Source organism: Nicotiana tomentosiformis, chromosome 1, assembly GCF_000390325.3.
Source record: "Nicotiana tomentosiformis chromosome 1, ASM39032v3, whole genome shotgun sequence".
Classification (NCBI taxonomy): domain Eukaryota; kingdom Viridiplantae; phylum Streptophyta; class Magnoliopsida; order Solanales; family Solanaceae; genus Nicotiana; species Nicotiana tomentosiformis.
Window position 1 is genome coordinate 121185163 of NC_090812.1, and position 21774 is coordinate 121206936.

A 21774-nucleotide genomic window follows, 5' to 3' on the forward strand; every position below is an offset into this window, starting at 1 on the left:
TAATATACACTTTTAATGATATAATTGGAGACATGAACAAGCAGTATGGTCTTCAAATGACATATATGCAAGCATGGAGATCGAAGGAATATGCAGTTCAACTACTGAGAGGGAACCCGAGCGAATCATATGAAAAACTACCAAGCTACTTTTATATGCTGGTTCTTACAAATCCTATGTTGGTGGTAAGTTTGAAACAATATAGGAAGACATGTTCATATATGCTTTCGGTGCACTATATCCATCTATAAAAGGATGGCAGTATTGCAAACTGGTTGTTGTTGTAGATGGAACCTTTCTTAAATCGACATACAGAGGAACATTAATAATAGCATCCACACAAGATCCAGCATGTAAAAATAAGAATAATAATGTATATATATATATTATTTATGTATATACTCAAATATGTTTATATGATTAAATTTATTAGGTAGTATCCTATCACTCGCATATGCCATAGTAGATTAAGAGAATAATGCTTCCTGGGAGTGATTTTTTGCGAGGTTCAAGGATGCATTTGGGGAAAGGAATGGAATGTGCATAGTCTAGGACAGGCATGAAGGCATTGAAAATGCAACGGCAACATTGTATCCACAAGTATCTCACTGTGTCTGCATATGGCATCTATGGAATCATCTATGGAATAATGTAAAAAAAATTATAAAAGAACCATTTGCAGCTCAAAGACATATTCTTTGCTATGGCCAAAGCATACACAGTTGAGAGGTTTGATTACCACATGGCAGAGGTAGAGAGAATTGATAAGAGGGTCAAAGATTACTTAATCAATGTTGGGTATGAAATATGCTCCAGAGCATATTCCACTATCAACAGAACATTGACAATGATCTCAAACATTGCGGAGTCGATCAATGCAGCGCTCAAGGCTGCTAGGGAACTCCCAGTACTGCCTTTGTTGGAGTACATAAGGCAATTGATCGGACGATGGAACGTTACAAATCAAAAGAATGTAATAGAGTCATTTACTGATCTTGGAAAAAAATATGATACAATGCTGATGGACAATCTCGAATTGTCACATCGGATGAAAGTATGACTAGAATCTGTAGATACTTGTGCATATAATATGTAATCGTGTCGAATTCACGGATCTGTTATATCTTAAATCCTTTATGTGATTTTGTTAAACTAGTGTCCACCTGCACGGCACATGGAAACCAAATTGACTAAAGCTAACGTTTTCTATTATTCATTGTTTGCACAAAGGCAATATTATAGTGTTCAAGTAATTGAGGGTCTTATCTCTGTTATCCGAGACGTCAGGTTTTCTGTTTCTTTTGGTTTACCTTTATTCTCTATTTCTTCTGGGGCATGCAATAAATTAGTCATTATGTAAGCAAATTGTTCAATTTTTAGGCGACCACCAGCATGTATATAAGGCTTTTAATTTAATGTAGCATCTATGCCTACCCCACTACTGAAATATTGGTTAGTTTGACATGATACTAAGCTATTTTGAATCTTGTAGGCTCTCCAGTATATATGTTTTGAGGGCATATGCTTTGTCACCACTAATGGTAGTTGATAAATTTTGTAGGTGACCCCTTCGACGAGTTACTTATATTCAGTACTTGACAAGGGTAAGCAGAGAATGGTCCATATTTCGTTCATCAATCGATTTCTCAACTAAGACCGGGGTTGAATGAGGAGATAAACTCATCGATCTAGTTTCTCTTCTCATGTTGCTCGATTTCTCAATTGAAACCGACTTTGAATAAGGTGATGAACTCATCGAACGAGTTTGTCTTGTCATATTGCTCTCTTTCAAAATTAAAACTATGTTCAATGAGAAAATATAAAAAAAAATTATACGAACAAAAGGTTACAAAAATTTGTGAAGAAGTTATACAAAACTCAACCAAAACTAACAAAATCATCTATAACAGATACCTGCGATGAACTCTAACTAAACAATTCAGTAGCAAAAGCCTAAAAAAAAAGCAACATCGCTTCTTTAAAAATACATGCAGTCCGAAAAAATATACAAAACAAGAGATTTTCTACTCCAAATTGCCCGGAATCAGACGAAAATAACTGCAAATGTATCGTGTTTTGTCGTCAATTTCGGCAATTTTGGTTCAATTTAGGAAAAAATCGCATATAAAGAGAGAGAGAGAGTGTGTGTGAGAGAGAGAGGGAGTGAAAACTTAGAGAAGAGAACGATGTCTGTATTACAAAAATAACGGATACAAAAAAACTAATATTAATTGAAACTATTTGGGCCCAAGATGACATTTGGGCATTTTTTAGCAAATATTTTATTTTGGGCTATTTTTGGTTGGGAAAGTTTATAGAGTGACAGTTTGGGTAATTTTCCCTTTTTATTCTTCTTCTCTTATTCCTCTTTGGAATAATTTCTCTACTATAAATAGATATCTTTTTTTCTCTTACGTTTTTTCTTCTTTTCTTAGTCTAGTATTACTCTTTGGAATAACATGGCTAATTACCAGATCAAGCAATTTTTCATAAGGTATGATTTTTTTTCTTTTGTTATATACTAATATAATATGATTTTCAGTTTATAGTTTTATTTATAATTTTTTTAGCGTGCATGCATATAATATAGTGGACATAATGCTTACTTAGGCTGTTTTTTCCTCAAGAATAGATAATGCTTTTCATATATGTAACTTGTAAGGACATATGTCTATACTAGTATTATTGCCTTTGTATACCTATAATTTTATATTGGCTAAATGTTTTAACATATATTACTTTATATTTTACACTTTAATAAAATAAAAACAAAAATAAAAATTAATTAAATTCATTTATAGTACATATTTTTAAAATTTCTTTTTTAAATAATATTAATTTATAATGGAGGGGGAGCACGATGGTTCCTGTATACAAGAACATGGGTGATATCCAAAATTGTAATAACTATCGGGGTATCAAGCTGCTTAGCCATACTATGAAAGTGTGGGAGATAGTGGTAGAGCTAAGGTTGAGGAGAAGTGTGTCTATTTCTGAGAACCAGTTTGGGTTTATGCCGGGGCGTTCGACTACAGAAGCCATCCACCTTGTTAGGATATTGATGGAGCAGTATAGGGAGAGAAAGAAGGAACTTGCATATAGTGTTCATCGACTTGGAAAATACGTACGATAAAGTTGTGAGGGAGGTTTTTGTGAAGATGTTTGGAGGCTAGAGGTGTACCTGTTGACTACGTTAGGTTGATTAAGGACATATATGATAGAGCAAAGACCCGAATGAGGACGACGGATGGGGACTCAGACCATTTTTCGGTGATGATAGGGTTGCATCAGGGGTCGACACTCAACCCTTTTTTGTTTGTTCTGGGGATGGATGTACTGACGCGCCACATCCAAGGGGAAGTGCCGTGGTACATGCTATTTGCAGATGATATTGTATTGATTGACGAGACACGAGATGGTGTAAACGCGCAATTAGAGGTATAGAGGCAGACATTGTAATCTAAAGGTTTCAAGTTGAGCAGGACCAAGACAGAATACCTGGAGTGTAAGTTTAGTGGCAAGACTCAAGGAGGGGAAGGGGAGGTGAGGCTGGACTCGCAGGTCATCCCTAGGAGAAGGAGTTTTAAGTACCTTGGGTCTATTATTTAGGGGGATGGGGAGATTGATGAAGATGTCACACATCGTATTAGGGCGGAATGAATGATATGGAGACTCGCTTTCGGTGTTTTGTGTGACAAGAAGGTGCCACCGAAACTTAAGGGTAAGTTCTACATAGTGGTAGTCAGACCAACGATATTGTATGTGGCTGAGTGTTGGCTAGTCAATATTGCTCATGTCCAAAAGATGAAGGTAGCAGAGATGAGGATGTTGAGATGGATGTGCGGGCACACTAGGTTAGATAGGATCAGAAATGAGGTTATTCGCGACAAGGTGGGTGTGGCCCCTATTGAGGACAAGATGCGGGAAGCGCGACTTAGGTGGTTTGGTCATGTGAGGAGGAGGAGCACAGACGCCCCGGTGATGAGGTGTGAGAGATTGACATTGTAGGGCCTACAGAGAGGTGGATGTATCCCAAAGAAGAGTTGGAGAGAGGTGATTAGGCAAGACATGGCTCAACTTTAGCTGACCGAGGACATGACCCCTGATAGGAAGGTATGGAGGTCGAGGATTATGGTAGTAGAGTAGGTAGTCTAGAGTGTGCATAACAGAAGTATTCGCACGTATTCTCGCTTTCTATTGGTAGTAGGTTTTTATGATTAACCGTTGTTTTCTTTCATTGTTGATCACCTTACTATCTAGTTATTTTATTATGCTTTTATATGGGTTCTTGGTACTGTCCCTTCTTGTCTATATTTTCATTAATGTGGTGCTTATACTTTCCTAAGCCGATGGTCTATTGAAAACAACATCTCTATCCTCACAAGGTAGGGGTAAGGTCTGCATACACACTATCCTCCCCAGACCCCACAGTGTGGTATATTACTCGGTATGTTATTGTTGTTGTTAAATAATATTAATTGTAAACTAAACTTTTAATGTCATTTTTCTAAATTTGACACTCAAAAGAAATTTTTGAAAAAATTGGCCAAACATAATTTACTTATCAAATATTACAAAAAACACTTCTCAAATAAATTGGTCAAACGCAAACTACTAATCTCCAAAAATAATTTTTGGAAAAATACTTTTGAACAAAAATACTTTTTCGCCTCTGAAAGCGTCCTTCCTTCTCAATGCCCAGACATTCATTCAATGCATTCTTTTCGATCTTGTACCCTATGTAGGCTTGCAAAGCATAGGCGTCACAAGCGGTACGCTGAACACCAACCCAATCTCGACGAAAAAAAGGAAAAATAACTATTGATAGCTTGGCCGACGAGCTCTAAATATATGTAGCATTATAGTAATTAAAAGATATTGTAAGTATTAAATATGTAGTACCAAATTATTAAATACAAGACTATGCATGGCATAAGTTATAATCATATAGGTGAAAAGTAGTTAGTTTGTTTTTAAAAATTTGAGGCATATAATGGGGTCAATTCAATGTGTAAAACGTACAGAATATTCATTGTGTGCAAAAAAGGATTTTTTTTTCAAGAAAAACAAAAAGGCAAATGAGTTCTCTTAAACAAAACTTATTTGCCTTCGCATTTGTATCAGTTCTTAATTTCGTATCACTGTTCAAATTACTTATTATCAATCTATAATACAAAAAAGATTTCATCAAAACACCTACATTTGATTTGTTAATATGAAAATTTTAAAAGGGACTTTTCATTCGCCAATAAACATTTTGAATAATATTTTTTAGAATATTTATGGTTTTCAAAAATCATATTTTTCATAACATATTTTCGTCTACCAAATTGATCCATCTTTCCTTATTTTTCTTCGGAACACTTCAGAAATTGGGACGGCGAGGAAGAGAGGAAAAAACTTTAAACTTTGTCCAGTGTGCGATATAGAAATCGCAAATTAGGAGTAGCGCAACAATCATCTGACTCCACTGTCTATCATGCTTTCAATAGCTAGACGAGTTCAAAGATCCCATCCTTGCCTCCAATTCATTGGGCTTCAACTCCGTTCTGCTCATGCCGACGGCGCTTCATCCTCACCGCGGCGGCGGCGCTCCAAGTTTTCGCCGTCAGCAATGTTGAAGAAAGTCGACGAGAAGTCGGAATGGTGGGTGGTCGACGGCGAGATGCACGAAATTGGTGAAAATGTACCACCCAGAGAGCGATTCGTAATACCAAGAGAGAATATCCCCAATAAGCGTCGTAAGCAACTTCGCGACCAGTTCATGCGCCGCACTCGCCTCGTTCTCAAAGAATCTGTTAGTTCGTCTATCAACTTCCCTCTACTTTTTGCTAGAGTTTAATTTGAGAATTGCTTCTCAGGAACATATCTGCTCTTTATGTTTTCTGCTAGTCCATTTTTAAGCTAACATGCTCCTCTAGAGTAACCCTAAAGTGTCAATGCTAACTTGAGCCTCCTAGATCATTTCACGTTCTTGCACTTGCAGGTCTTCCTAGGGAAAATGTAGGCCAACATATTAATTAAGAGAGGATCGTTACAGATTTTACTGCCCCACTATCGTAATGTCTCAAAGAAAGATTTTGTTTTTCTTTTTAAAGTTCCTTTTCTTGGCTCATATTAAAGTGAATAGTCTTTCTATGTCATGTCACAAACCCTTAATGGAATTGTTAATGTAAATTATTACTCCTGTCATAGCATACTGATTTTCTTATGGGCACATACTATACTGAAGTACTGCTTCATCGGACTGCTGCGACTATCCTCTTTCCTTATTCTTTATTTTATGAACATTGTTTGGCTTGGATATTAGCCAGTGTCCCCTGAAAATTTGTTAGAAATTCTGATGTTTGCGGGTCTTGTCCCTTTTTTTCTTTTCAAATTTTCGGGTTACTTCTATTGTTCATTTTGATTTTGAATAAGTTTGTTAATTGAAGGAGCATGAACCATGGTGCAAAAGATATATGGAATTGTATAACGAGATGAGAGAGAACTGGGAGAGGCTATATTGGGATGAGGGTTATTCCAAAAAGCTTGCTCAAGATCATGCAAACTATGATTCTGCTGAGGATGATGATGAAGATTTCTCTCCATACAGGTTGGTTTATTTCCTCCTTTTTGCATTCCTTTATCCTATACACAATGTTAGTATTAGTTTTGACCGATAAAAAAAAAATGTTAATATTAGTTTTGGAATTTGGTAGGACATTAACTGGTTCACGGTGATGAGTAAATACTGTAAACACTACAATTTTCAGCTATTTTTCCCTTCTTAAGTCTGTCATTTAATCTAATTTAATGTTGTAAAGCAGTGTGGCATATTGAGCTGTTTTGGGTATCTAAATTGCTCTATATTTCTTCTTTCAGGAGAAGTAAACCTAATGCTGCCCACATGAAGGTAACTAGAAAAATCCTCTACTGCATTTCAACACTATACAGCTTTTCTAATAGCTTGTCTTCTCATTTTGTGCCTTTCTGCTTTTCTCCCTACCTTGGAAAGATAAACATATGGTGCTCTTTTGACGGATTCCAGTTTGTTACAACTTGCTGCAAGCTTCGAGATTTAAGCCCCATTGATAGTGCTCCTAACAGAGATGTCCAAAATATTTTGTTGAAGTTACAATCCTTGTTCTAACTTCTAAGTTCATGCTAAACATTAGATTTTCAGAGTCTTAAATGACTGATGATTTGTTTTTTTTTTGTTCTATTTATGTCCATTGAGATTGGAAATTCTTAACCAAACGATTGTTCTCATATGTTGGGTCACCTATCACTGATAGTTGAAGATGCCCGTGAGTTACGGCTGAAATTAATCTTCTGCAAACACAAAGATGCATGCTCCTAAAACGCACGTCTCTATACTGTTGAGAGGATGCTCATATTACAACAACAACAACAAACCCAGTATAATCCCACAAGTGGTGTTTAGGGAGGGTAGTGTGTACGCAGACCTTACCCCCCTACCTTGAGGGTAGAGAGGATGTTTCCGATAGATCCCTGACTCAAGGAAAGATGAAAAGAAAGCAGTAGCAACAACCAGTAACAACAACAAGATAATAAAGAAAACAAAGCGAAAGGAACAACATGTAGTAATAGAGATCTAACAATAATAGAATACAAGACTAACTACTAATACTACTGGTATGGGGAAGAAACACTCTTGACTTTCTACTAGCCTTTTACCCTAATTCTCGACCTCCACACGTTCCTATCAAGGGTCATGTCCTTAGTAAGTTGAAGCAACGCCAAATCTTGCCTAATCACCTCTCCCCTGTACTTCTTTGGCCTATCTCTACCTTTTTTCAGACCCACAAAGCCCCATCTCTCACGCCTCCTCCCTGGGGCATTTGTGCTTCTCCTCTTCACATGCTTATATTCATGACATGATTATATCTATTTCTGTTAGAGGAGATGAACTGTACACAAGTGATCCATCTAGATGGGAGCTACAAGTTTTGTAGTGTCTAGGTTTCTTGAAACATGAAAATGATTGTAAGGTTAAATTTACTTACATATAAATAGACCAATTTTTGTACATCGAGGTTGTTAAAAACTTAACCCTGCTGATGCTCCAGGCTTTCCCTACATCCATGTAGGCTCTCAGTTGGAACCACTATACATTTGTCCAATTATTGCCAACTTAGTCCACTGCCCAAAGTCGAGCACCACCTCCCTACCATCCCATACTTATACTTTTAATCGGTCACCACTGATAAACCCTTGTTGTCCTCGTAATGTATGATATTAGCTCATTTGCCCTCTCTCGATGATGGCTATCAGGATGATTAGGTTCCAAACCACTTTCTTTGTACTAGCCACCATCACTAGGGCTAGGCTACATGAATCTTCTATACTCTTTTCGCTTTATTTGGTTTATTTCATGCCAATACTAAATAAAGTTCCCTAAATCTTACACTTATCCTTAGACGGACATTTAGTTTAATCCTAACTAGTTAGTATCACATATATTCATCCATTGCTTCCTTTGTATATTTACATTTTTGAAGACAACCTCCATGTGCATTTTAATTTATTTCATCCCTTTTTTTCAATCATCATATAGTCACGCTTATGAATCGGTGCATCTGAAAGTTTACGTCGGACACAATCAAACCATCTCAGGCTAGTTTCTCTCACATGGGTGAACACTACTTTTTCTGCCACATCAGCATTTAAGGGGGAATTAAATTCAGTTGGAACAAAAATAGGGGGGAGGAGGTAAGAGGTCGCCCATCAAGTTTGAGTGTGTAAATGACTTTTCTGGACTACTTTAGGGGGGGCAACTTATGTATTTTCCCATTTTCCTATTCTCTTGAAGACGGAATTTAGCTAGCTATATGAATTGTTTGTATTAGGCTCTACAATCTCATTTAATTTTACTCCACTTTCATTCTTCTTATAAAGGCTAAATTCGTAGTGCATATATTTGTTCTTATACTTTTCTAAAATCCTTATTCTCTAAAGTAATTCAACATAGTTCTAACTTGTGCTAGTTTCATCGAGCATGCAACATGGATCCTCATCCTGCATATTATTGATTAGCTCATCTATAGTTAGGGTAAACAAGTCCAGACTCAAGTTAGATTTTTGGTGTAAAGTAATAGTTATTGGGAACTCCTCTATATCTCATCTAGCTGTGACTGCTCATATGTGCCTTTATTTTATAGCATCTATATGTTTGATGTTAATTCCTTTCTTCTCAAACACTAACCAAGTAGACACACTAAATAAATACACAGACAACAACAACAACAACAATAACGACCCAGTAAAATCCCACTAGTGGGGTCTGGAGAGGGTAGTGTGTACGCAGACCTTACCCCTACCCCGAGGGAGTAGTAAATAAATACACATACATGCACACAAATATCCCAAGGAAACACCTTTGAAATAATTCGTGTCCCCCTGATTATGTTATAGATATTGAAACGGCCCCTTTTCCATGCTTTAGAAATTGCCTATTCCTTGTTCCCTTATCATTGTACTTTAAGCTGATATCTCAGCCCATCATGCTTAAGAGCTGAACAATGCTAGTATTTGGAACTTTAAGTCATTGGAAATAATACTTTTGTGGATGATCGCCATTCACATAACTATCTGGATTAAGTTCTTAAACTTCCTTTCATATTGTCCAATTGCCACATGAAAAACATTTTATCCTTGAATAGTAGTGATCTGCAAACTGACGTCGTATTATAAGTATTATTGTATGATATGAAGGTGGCTAAGCTCCTTATGCATTTATGCTTTGGCTTGTGTTAGTTTGTTTTCAGTTGATTTTTTCCCTACATCAAACAGTGGAATAGCTAAAAAATGATCTTTCTTTCATTCAGATTTCCTAGACCTTATTCTTGTACACTAGCATGTTGTGTTCTTTATTTTTGGAGTGATGTGTTTAGATTCTAAAATAGCTAAGTTGCTAGGTAATTTTTTTGAGCCGCATGGCTGCGCTCCTTTACTTTTTCTTCTCATATTTCAATTTTCTTCATTTTTCGTGTTGTTTCTTTTTTCTTTTTAAAGTGTTAGCTCATGCATAATTTGTGCCTTTGCTCGATAATTGCACTTCCACTGCACTTTCATTTAATTGCAGGAACAAGGAGGTACGGGGAGAAATAGGCAAGATGATAACTGGGAAAAGGTTAGCCTAGTCCGTGATAAATTTGAGTATGACAGAGAGAGAAGAATGAGAGAAAAAGGTTAGTCCAGCATTCTTCTCTGGATACACTATATTTGTTTTAACTTGTTTGCTTCTAACCTTTGGCCTAGACGTCAAAGAAGTTGGAACATCTAACATGAAAAAAGTTGAAAATATTCACTTAGTGAGAGAGCTCACATGGAGCATAGCCTCTATTTGCATGTTTGTTCTTATATTCAATTGACGTACTTAATCCTGTTATTGTACTATTTAGTTTTTTAGTGGAAACTATGTAGACATCAATTCTGAATCTACCTGCTGGCAGGGAATACGAGTATTCCTTCTCCCTTCTATTTGGTTTCAATTATCTCCTGTTAGTACAAGTTGACAACAATATATATTTTTTGTTAAATTTTAGGCTAGTTTGGTGGTTCTTTTCATTTATTTTTTCTAACTTCTCACCCTCTTTTTTTCTCATACCCTTTTTTCTTTTCACTTCTTTTTAGTTGACTTGGGCTGCTGGGAGGGGAAATTTTTTTGGACATGTTCCCTAACCACTATCTCCTTGTATATTGTAATTTCCTAGTTTTTTCCTCAAGTGGTGTGGTGGCCATTGTTTTGAGTATCTACCGATTAGTATCGGCTTCTTTTGTATCAACTCCCTGCTCTGCTTGAGTAATACAGGGGTTTGTTGTTTGTTTGCCATTTCTATTTATTAACGGCACTCTCTTCATTACATGGGAAGAAGCCTCCATGTTCAGGACAGATTTATGTACGAACACTAAGGGATCGAATCTAGTGAGCTAGTTGACTTACTGCACTTTCTATGTTCTGATCTTTTATTTTCTGGTGGACAATTTGCAGCATTTGCACCTATGAGTGAAGCAAACAACAATGGCATGGACTATTCAACTCCCAAGTACCAGGCCTTTGACACTCGGAGATACATCTCTGACAGCGAGAGTGACATTGACTGACTGAAAGACTCACATTTCAGAAACTAGCATCAATGGTCTCTTTTGTTTGCGAACAATTTTCACATGGCACAGATGATAACGTGGGAACAGGCAAGGGCAATGTCGAAAATGTACGATAGATTTCTTGGAGTCACCTGCATGAGCTCAATTCAGATATCCAGGAAGAAATGTGCTTAGTGCGCTTTGCAAATTTCGGAAGCAGACTTCTCCACTCTGTAACTTCTCTACTGCGCTACACTATCTATGGAAAGCTGAGATTTCTTCAAGCATGTTTTGTTAAGAATGGTAGATTGGGACTGTAAATACACGGTAACTCCAACTGAGTGATAATGGTTATGCTGCTGACACAATCTCTTTTTGTGTTTAGCAAAACCTCTTTGAACTTACTTCTAGTACTTCATGTTGGTAGTTGAATTAAGCAAAGCACAAAAGACTGATCAGGAAGGGATACCTTGCAGTTGTTGGGAATAGTAATTATATCTTTAAAGACTATAGTCATTAATCAGGAAAGGCGGACCTGATACGCCCACAGTGTGAGTTGAAAGGCCTATGGTGCCTCTAGATGTCCCTCATTTATTTGTTTGAGCATGTGCAAGAATTGTAGAAGCTGTGCACTATGCAGAGATCCGTATACAGGCATGAGCTATATCTCAATCTTTATGATGCTCAATATTGCTTTAATGCGGATCCTTTGTATCCTTTTCACAAGACAGATTTTACAAGCATCAAATAGAGAAGACAATTGAGATGGGGGTATCTTGTTGATTTATTCTGCTGCCTTGAGCAGGGTTTTTCCCCCCAAGGAAAAATCCCTGAGTACTCGATAAACACTGTTGCAGATTTGAAATCGTCATAGTTGCTATTCGTATTTTCTTAGATATATGTGTGGCATTCTTGTTCATTCCCTTGAGCAAGCTGCGTAGCTATTCCACTGTAGGTGGTGCATGTATGTAGCTCTATTTCTTATTTCCTCCACTAGTTCAAATTCAACACTGGCAACCTTCGCAACTGGGAAAAGCATAGGCTTTCTCTCTTCGCCGCCCAGGACTTTTTTGGTATTTCTGCAGCACTAGATGATTATTGGCAGCTCATGCCAGAAGAATGACATATCCGGTCTGGTCTTTTTTAAGGATCTCTAACTTAAACCAGCTTATTTTCCCAATCAAAGCATAGTGATTGGCATGATTTAAATGTTTTAGTTTGCACATCTGAAATTTATGGCTCCCCGAAGGAAGAAAATTAGAAAGAGAACACAAGTTATTACTACGAAAGAGCTATCAATTGGAAACCATACACGCTAAACTATCTTTTTTCACTTGTCATTTGACATTCGTCCTGCAGAATCAGCTTGATAGTTATTACTATGAAAGAGCGATCAATCGGAAACCATACATGCTAAACTATCTTTTTTCACTTTTCATTTGACATTCGTCCTGCAGAATCAGCTTGATAGTTCATAATCTGGGTTGGCCATGAATTTTTGTCAGCAGAAGTTGATAATGAAGCTGAGATGATGTGGGTCGGTCAAGACGCCACTTGAATGAGCATTACGTACATCTTCATTGATGCTTGTATTGCTAGCAGTTCAAGCATTGTTGCTCCCGAATGTTAAGCTGTTTTTATCTATTATAAGAGTTCATTTTTCTTTCAAAAGACGTTCCTAAAATGTCTGCCCAAACATGTGCAGAAGCAAACATTGGAGGAACTTCTAAAATAATTGGGTTTTCAAAAAGTTTTTTCCTTGCACCCTTCTTTGCCAATGCATGTGCCACTCTATTCTGCTTCCTAAAGGTGTTGGCCTATACCATTTAGGTATTGGCCAGTAGAAAGCCTTCCATGGTGAAGGAGCCATAAGAAAGTTTTGATACTTTTAGTTTCCAAATCTAGTTGAAGCTCTTTTGATTGTAGGAGGCAAATAGTCAGCAGCATGTTTCTCTTGATTGGGGGATGGTATTGGAATGAAGTTGCTTTGCACCATATCTAAGACCTCTTGATGCAGAGTGTAGACTCCATTAGAGAAGAGAAAACTGACTCTAGTGTTCTCATCACATTTCTAGGAATGCTGCTCAAAGAGGCTTTGGCAAGTAGAACATTGTCAGACATGTCAAGGAACTTAGTTTTCTAACCTGCTACCTTAGTATTCATGTTATCAATGATGAACTTGTTTGTGGCTCTTTTATGGAAGATAGAAAAACTCAGCTATTTCCCAAAAGAATTGCTAGGCTGAACTGACAAACATTCAGAGTAAGACTACATCTCTCTTAAAATTTGCAAAAAAGATAGTAACTTTTAATCTACCAAAGTAGATTTGCTGGCCTGATGCATCATTGAAAGTATTCAAGGTTTGGAGGATAGTATTAAATTTCCTAGCATTTGACCCTAGCAAACAGAGTTAAGTCATCAGCAAAAAAGAGGTGAGAGAGATTAGGGCTTGATCTGCTGATACTGATAGGGAACTAGCTTTTGGAGACTACTTGAGAGTTAATCTTTCTGGATAACCTTTCCATAGGCTGGAGGAGATTGGTCCCCTTGCCTTATCTCTCTAGTGGGTTCAACGAAAGGACTTTTGCCCCAAAAATTTTAATAGAAATATATATATTTTTAGCCACTCCCAACAAAATAAAAGCGGATATATATAGCAATTGCAATTAGTTTTGATTGGCCAATTTTGTTACCCAAAATTTAACGGGGGAAGTGCACAGTTAACCACTAGTTAGAGATGTCTTTACTCTTTAGCCACTGTTTAAAATGTATTTATTTTTTAGTCAGTGCTTAATAATTTTTTACCCGCCCGGACGAACATACCCCTGTGCTAGACATGGGTGCTGTGTAAATATTAAGGACATGGTGTCCTTAACTTCATGAATGTTATGTAAATATTAAGGACAAAGTGTCCTGTATTTGCACTTTCCGTTGTTAAACTTTAGGACATCCTGTCCTTAACTTCATATGTGCAGTGTAAATGTTAAGGACATGGCGTACTTAACTTCATGTGTGCAGTGTAAATGTTAAGGACATAATGTCCTTAACTTGTATTTGTACCTTATGTTGTTAAACATTATGACCTCATGTCCTGAACTTTATATGTGCAGTGTAAATGTTAAGGACATGGTGTCCTTAACTTCATGTGTGCAGTGTAAATATTAATGACATAATGTCCTTAACTTTATGAGTGTTGTGTAAATATTAAGGACATGGTGTCCTTAACTTCATGAATGCGATGTAAGTATTAAGGACAAAGTGTCCTGTATTTGCACCTTCCGTTGTTAAACTTTAGGACACCATGTCCTTAACTTCATATGTACAGTGTAAATGTTAAGGACATGGCGTCCTTAACTTCATGTGTGCAGTATAAATGTTAAAGACACCATGTTCTTAGTATTTACACAACACTCATGAAGAAAGGGTAAAAACATCTTTTCATATTAATTTTAATAGAATAGTGGCTATTTTTGTGCAACCTTAAAAATACTGGATAAAAACTAAATACGATGTTAAAAAGTGGCTATCCCACACCATGTCTACAAATTTAACTCAGTTTTAATGGGCTTGTTCCCTTCTCCATCGGCTGGAGAGGCCCTTGGCCCAACAAAGATGGAGGGTGCACAGTAATTCCAGAGAGGGAAACTATACAGTGTGGCCTTTCAGAGCAAAAATTATATCAAAATTAGCCAATTCATAAATTACTATTAATATTCACCAAATGCTACCAAAATTAGACCAATTGATTATTTAGATGTTTCTCCATCTCTCTAGTCTACTTCCCCCTCTCCCCTCTTTCTCCCACTTTGTAGAATTCTACCCGAATAATCAAATAAAATTGTTTAAACATTTAGAGTTGTAGAATTCATGAAATATGCACTAGTAAAACAAATATAACTTACAACGCCAATATATATATATATATATATATATTACAATGATGATGATTTTTCAACCATTTTTTTTGTCATATTAGTATTTTTGTTTTCTTGGTGTGTGCATTTTGCATACCCAACAACAAAAATCTTAAACATTTCTATGTTTAGAAGGTACTTAAAAAGTATAATTATGTGAATTATAGTGATCCATATTGATTATAGTACAAATGCATAAATCGTATACATGTACGAAGTATATATATCTCCTTGGACTTTGTTTATTTTTATTTGATTGTTTGGTTACTTGGGAAGTGAACAAGATGAGCTAAAACACCATATAAAGCCATCGCTTAAACTTGAATTTTAAAATTTGAGTTTTCAAAATTGAATTTTATTTCGAGTGGGCATTGGAATAGATTGAATACTTCTCAAGAAGTTTGAATCTAAATTATGGGACGATTTGGTGGAGATTTGAGGTGATTTGAATTAATACTTAATTTGAAGTCGAAGATGAACATGAAAAAAGATAAAATATGTATCCCGTATATCATTTGTGTATCCTATATGTATCAAATGTGTATTTCTTGTTTATCCCCTGTATATTCATGTATAGATTTTGTGTTAGATACATGTGTCACAAGAGAAAATTATAAACTCGATTTTAACTACAAATTTTGACTCCAAATAAGTCCAAATTACCTTCAATCTTCCTCAAATTTTATATAGTACCTCATTTATGTATTTTGAACGAATTCCAACCATGCACATTAAAAAAAACTTTATTTGCCTTTTTTTAATGATGTATATCTTTGATAGTGAATTTTAACTCCAAACCAGTTTAAATTACTTCCAATCTTCATTAAATTTTGTATATTATCTCATCTATGTGAATTCAACGAATTTCATCTATACCCATTAAAAAATATCTTTTTTTGTCTAGTTTTTTTTGAATGTTATATATCATTGAAAATTTTTTCTAGCTTTTTTTGTAGGATAACTTAATGACTAATTGTTGGTAAGTAATATTATGGCTATTTATATAGTTCTCTCTTCCTGAAAACCTCAATCTTTACTGTGTTTAGACCTATTTCGACTACTCAACTGAATAATTTAGTTCTTACTCCTGTTAATTTTTCTCTTTTTGCTTTTGGTCATCCCACATGCTTTCTGTAGAGACTTCAAATCCAACTTTTTGTCTTAGTTTATAAAATCATTAGTGCGGTAAAAGCAAACGTAGTCTATACAAAAGGTGACATCCAAATAAGATAAAAATAAATACCATTTGAAGTTATTAGAATGGAAGCTTTTAAGAAATCAGAGTTATCACTAGTAAAAGTATCCCAATTTCAAATTATACATAACCCATATAGACCAAAATCCAAATTTTATAGGGATAACAAAGCGGTCAAGTGCTGGTGTCTAGAAAGCATTGCCTTATTTCGTTTTGACCATTTTCACAACATTGTTGAGACTATTGTACTTTTCTTCTCAAAAAATCACTTCTTACAATTTGAGCATTTCTATTTGTTCAAAGCGGTTGATGTCTTTTTCTTGCAAGCTCCTCTACTCTTCGTGTAGTGAAAGAAGCACCATAAAAAAGACACTATCTTTAGCAAAAGGCGAGAAGGTTTAGACTTCTTTTTCTTTCCTTTGTTCTTTCTTGACGAAGATTTTTGTTAACCATACCTCAACAGAAGTTAAAATAAAATCTTATGTTTACATCAAATCATATAAATTTATTATGATCAAGTGAACTATTGAGGTAAGAATACATATTAATTAATCATGATTAAGCAAAATAAATTCTATGTATAAACACAAATCATATATCTCTTGTATCTAGTATAAAACTCGATACAAATAAATTTTTACCCCATAAGTTCGCCTAGCTTATCCCATTTAGAACCACATATCAACAAACCCAAAAAATTATCCACACTTAAATAGTGGAAATTACAAGAGTATACATCGCGTGATTGCATCGATGTTGACGGAGGTAACCTTATAATTAGTGGGTGACATTTTATTTTATTAGTAAGAATTTAAAAGGTATGTCGGCTACTTCCTAAGCACAGTTAGCTGGTTGCCACTTCGAGTTTTGTCAATTAAGGTCACTGTCAGAAGACAAAAGCACAGAAGAATAAAGAAGGAAAAAGTAGAGGGCAACATAACGTAGACACGAGCCTAGGAAGCCTTAATTATTATTTTTCTCGTAAAGTAATTTTAACCTTTTAACACCAAAGTCCTCCATTATATATATTTTTTTAAGTTAGAGAAGCCAAAACACTAGGTAATAAGAGTAGGACATCCAAATACTTGCAAAAAGAAACATATATACTAGCAATAGAGTAGAGACTAGAGAAGGCTTCGCAGTGATCATCATAAAATAATGATGGGTATTTATCTTCTTGGGCTGGCCAACATTCTACTATCTGTTTTTTGGCCACTTTGTACTACTGCTTTAAAAAAACCAAGAAATACTTCAAACATCTCTATACTAAGTTCTTTTAGAATATAGACAATGAAACTAGGATTCAAAATATGAACAGAGTAGCTAGTCCTATATATATGTTCTGAATCTTTCTTTGTTTGCAAACAGCTTTAAGCTCTTTCGGGATCATGAAGCACAAGTTGGCCGCAGGCACATCGAAAAGAATCCCCTAACGCCTTTCTGCAAAGAGTTGTACAAAAAGAAAAAAAGAAAAATTAAAGTTTAGCACAAGAAAATTTAAAAGGTATCATATATAGGAGTACTAGATAATGTAATACAGTGTGATAGTTATTTAGTGTTAGATAACGCAGGGTAGATTGAACTTTTGTTTTTTCTTTATAAAAATTAGTGTACAACAAGAATTATATTTCGTATACTAGCTAGCTATACATTACTTAATAAAAGTAAGGCGATCATTTTTACTAATTTGCAGGTGAACTACATAAGACAGACATGTCCCTCTAATTATGGGATGAGGATGGAGAAAAAGTGATTAAAAATGAAGGATAAAATAAAAAAGTGAGTAATAAAGATTAGGAGAAGAATGGCGTACCCTTTTAGGCATAGGGTAGAGGCGTAGAGCAGTTGAGGGGAAATCTTGTAAAAATCTTGCTTTGCTTTTCTCTGTAGAAACACCATCATATTTTATTCTCATTTTACTTTCCTAATAATAACATGAACCCATAATTAGCTGAGCTTGCTTACTAAATGCTTCTATCTAACTGAATAAATATTTAGGACAAAAAGGTAGTGCATGCCTAATTAATGGAATGTTGCACAAGGCAAGCGTGTAAAGTAGCTAAAACAAAATTCATTTAATGCTTTCACATGTTCTGCCTCGTATTCAACTCTCTGTTTAACCTACAGACCAAAAGGCGTTCCCTCCTTAATAATTCTTACTCAAGTCTTAAATGGACAGTAGAGGCTAACAGAAATACTCCATCCGTCCCCCAAGTTATGTTACTTTTAAATATTTTAAATTAATTATTTATTATGTACGTAGTTCCAAATATGTAAGTTTTATTTTAAAAAAACTTAAAGATTCTATATCATAGACAGTTTAAAATAAAAAGTGTCTTATAAAAGAGAGTAGTAATTACCTTAGGAGGAGGAAGGACGATCATGGCTGGAGTGACAATGTCGTTCTGGTAGAGATCAGGGTCTTTAGAGTAGCTGTAACGAAACAAATCAGCTGATTCAAAGCATTCCGTGAAAGGAATTGGGAAATCATCGTTACAGTCCCAGCTACCAAATGCTCGAATATGGCTCCTATTCATGAAGTAATAATTCCTCTCCTGTAAGAAAAGAATAAACCCACAAAATCAGCATACCAACCAAAAAAAAAAAAAAAAAAAACAGTAAGCGGAGATCAGTGCTTACATCCATTTGGGGAGTATCAGCAAAGAAGCCTTGTAGAATCTTGGAGATTGACCTCACAATCAACTACTCACAGTTCAAACTTACAATCTTTTTGTTTTTTAACTAGGACGATGAATTTATTTATGGAATAGAGAGGGGTCTATTAAAGTGGGTTTGCTTTTTTGTGATGAGTCAGTTGTTGATGACTTGATGTTGGGCTAACTTTAAAGATAAAGGAAGTGTGGGGTACCAAGGATTCAAAGAGATACTATTATGAAGTTGTTAAAAACACTAGTTAATGCCATAGAAGAAAAAAGAGGGAAAGCCAAAAGCCCAGATATCCAAAAACTATGAGAAATAGACGAGAGTAGGGGTGGACATAGTTTGTCCAAACCTAAATTCGAAATTTTTGGATTTTTGCTATGGATTTTGGGTTGCTCTAGCGGTGAGTACCCTCCACTTCCAATCAAGAGGTTGTGAGTTCGAGTCACCCTAAGAGCACGGTGGAGAGTTCTTGGAGGGAGGGAGCCGGGGGTCTATCGGAAACAGCCTCTCTACCCAAGGGTATTGGTAAAGTCTGCGTACACACTACCCTTCTCAGACTCCACTAGTGAGATTATACTGGTTTGTTGTTGGTTTGGATTTTGGATTTAATTTTTAAAATTTTTTGATTTCGGATTGGATATTGAATTTGGTACTTCGAATTTTTGGATATCCGAAAATCCAAATTTTTTATACTTTATATTTAGTCAATTATTCATATATCAATAGTACTCATATATTCAATATTAATTACTAAGTTACCGTAAGTATACCTTCTATTTGGACATTTTTTATTACTATTTCTACTTTTTACCGGCCGTATTAATGTCTCTATTGTATTTTTTTTATTATAATAATTTCATTACTTGAATACTTCATTTGGATGATTGCGGTGAAAATGAAGAACTTTTCAGACAATTTAACATGAGTAGAATAAACATCTTAAAAACTTATAAGCTCAAAATTAAAAATCCAAAATATCCAAACCGATTAATCCGAAATCGAATTTTAAAAAATTCGATCCAATCCGATTTAATTGGATTAAATTTGAATTGTCATTTATAAAAATTAAAAATCCAAACCAAAATTTTCATATGGAATCCGAATTACCTGAACGCCTACCCGAGGGACAGCGAGGAGGTATGGGCAAATGGAAGGTGGGGGCTGATATAAGGTGAATAGCTTTATTTACTTTTAATTTATTGTTTGTTTGCACTTTGCTAATACTGTGTAGTGTGTGTATATTCCAAGATACCATACACAGGGATAATAAATTAAAGTTGGTCTTTTACTGAGAATTCTGATTCCACCCATCTCTAAGCAAAGGTCAAAAAGTAGCAAATACCACACACCCCGGTCCGTATTAAATAAAAGTTCTAAAAGTTGAAGTAGACTTTTTAACCCTACACGCCTCATGGTGGAATGCTTAGTGCCCCGTGCCCTATTTTTGCTAACTCACTCTGGAAGATAATTTAAAAAAAGTTGAAACAACAACCGATAAATATTAATAAAATAAAAAAAACTAAAAATAATAATATAATGTTCACCAAATAAAGGTGAAAACTACCTTATTCACTTATCACGGCACTTTACTCTTTTTATTTCCCTATTTGAATAAATTAAATATTATTTCCTCTTGTCCTATTTACTTGTGCTTTTGCTAAAATAGTTGTTCCATTGAAAACTTAAGAAAGAATAAAAAACTTCAACCTTATTGTTACCAATCTAATAAAAGTTTTATAAAGAACTACTAATAAAATTAAAAGATCAAAGAATAAATAAGAACAAATTAGTCAAATAACTCTTGTTATTAATGTTCTTTTAATGGATATGCAAAAAGTGAAAATGAAATTTGAAGTTACTGTCTAATATCTAGAAGTTTATTCTGCATCTAACCAGTGTAAAACTAAAATCTTATCGTCGGACATTCTTGGTCTTGCTACTCTTTTCTTTATGTGCATATCTTTTCCTTCTTTCAGAAAATTATAAAGAAGAAAAAATAATGTAATGGAGTTGGGAAAGTCAACTCATGGAAGGCAAAGGGGCAACATAGTACAGGACGAATTGGCAGGTTTGAATTACTGTAGTGAGACTAGAGAGCAGTCACAAGGGAAGCAGAGAGCAGAGCTTTAAATAGATAAAAACGAACCCAGGGTTTGAAAAATAGAGAAACACAGAAATGAATTTAGAGAAAGTTTCAATCACCCAAGCTGTTTTCAGGACCTCGTAAATCCTTTGTTTTAGGCCACCAGGGTTCAAAAAAATTTAAATGTAGAGTTAGCAAAGATTCTCGAGAAAAGAAAGATTAATATGATTTGTGTACAAAAGACTAGGCGGGTAGCAGATAAGTCGCGGGATGTGGGCAGTTTCAAACTTTGGTATTCTGGGAGGATGGAAGACAGGAACGGGGTAGGTATCTTGGTTGATAAGGACCTCCGTGAACTAATGGTGGAAGTTAGGAGGGTGAATGACAGACTGATGACTATTAAGCTAGTTGTAGGAGGTTTTACCTTGAACATAATCAGTGTGTACGCACCCAAAACAGGCTTGGATGAGGAAGTCAAGAAGCGGTTCTGGGAGGATTTGGATAAGATGGTGCATGGTATCCCGCATACCGAGAAGCTTTTCATAGAAGGAGATTTCAACGGCCACATTGGAGCGACATCTGGGGGGTGATGATGTGCATGTTGGCTTTGGTTTTGGAGATAGAAACGGAGGAAGAACGTCTCTGCTAGACTTTGCTAGAGCATTTGATTTGGTGATAACAAATTCGAGTTTCCCGAAGAAGAGGAGCACTTGGTCACCTTCCGGAGCTCGGTGGCCGAGACTCAGATTGATTATTTACTCTGCAGAAAGTCCGATAGAGGTCTTTGCACGGATTGTAAGGTCATCCCGAGTGAGAATCTCTCGACC

At 35.6% G+C, this 21774-nt stretch overlaps 2 protein-coding genes across 4 annotated transcripts; one reads left to right on the forward strand and one right to left on the reverse strand.

Annotated features, from left to right (window-relative positions):
• The first annotated feature begins 5307 nt into the window (after nucleotides 1-5307).
• Nucleotides 5308-11636, forward strand: LOC104112158 (uncharacterized). Its single transcript, XM_009622003.4, has 5 exons — nucleotides 5308-5797; nucleotides 6435-6595; nucleotides 6865-6895; nucleotides 10088-10193; nucleotides 10997-11636. Exons 1-5 carry the CDS (start codon nucleotides 5480-5482, stop codon nucleotides 11107-11109), a joined length of 729 nt encoding a protein of 242 aa, XP_009620298.1. The 5' UTR covers nucleotides 5308-5479; the 3' UTR covers nucleotides 11110-11636.
• A 5646-nt stretch (nucleotides 11637-17282) lies between these two features.
• On the reverse strand, nucleotides 17283-19168 carry LOC104112157 (uncharacterized). 3 transcript variants are annotated; one of them, XM_009622001.4, is made up of 4 exons: nucleotides 18841-19168; nucleotides 18561-18755; nucleotides 18014-18084; nucleotides 17283-17640 (listed from the first exon to the last, which is right to left on the reverse strand). In XM_009622001.4, the coding sequence occupies exons 1-4, from the start codon at nucleotides 18844-18846 to the stop codon at nucleotides 17571-17573; spliced, it is 342 nt and encodes a 113-aa protein (XP_009620296.1). In that variant the 5' UTR covers nucleotides 18847-19168; the 3' UTR covers nucleotides 17283-17570. The 3 variants fall into 3 exon arrangements, with proteins under 3 accessions (XP_009620296.1, XP_009620295.1, XP_009620297.1); XM_009622000.4 differs by having other exon boundaries at nucleotides 17323-17640; nucleotides 18014-18124; nucleotides 18841-19023; XM_009622002.4 differs by lacking the exon at nucleotides 18014-18084 and having other exon boundaries at nucleotides 17323-17640; nucleotides 18841-19146.
• Nucleotides 19169-21774: the final 2606 nt, after the last annotated feature.

Excerpts from the sequence above, each read along its gene's own strand:
- LOC104112158 (XM_009622003.4), top strand. The coding sequence starts at position 5,480 with ATGCTTTCAATAGCTAGACGAGTTCAAAGATCCCATCCTTGCCTCCAA. Across the intron at positions 5,798-6,434 it reads GCCTCGTTCTCAAAGAATCT|GAGCATGAACCATGGTGCAA; the intron begins GTTAGTTCGTCT and ends TGTTAATTGAAG. Across the intron at positions 10,194-10,996 it reads GAGAAGAATGAGAGAAAAAG|CATTTGCACCTATGAGTGAA; the intron begins GTTAGTCCAGCA and ends GACAATTTGCAG.
- LOC104112157 (XM_009622000.4), bottom strand. Across the intron at positions 18,125-18,560 it reads TCGTCCTTCCTCCTCCTAAG|GAAAGTAAAATGAGAATAAA; the intron begins GTAATTACTACT and ends TGTTATTATTAG. Across the intron at positions 17,641-18,013 it reads TCTACCCTATGCCTAAAAGG|AAAGGCGTTAGGGGATTCTT; the intron begins GTACGCCATTCT and ends AACTCTTTGCAG.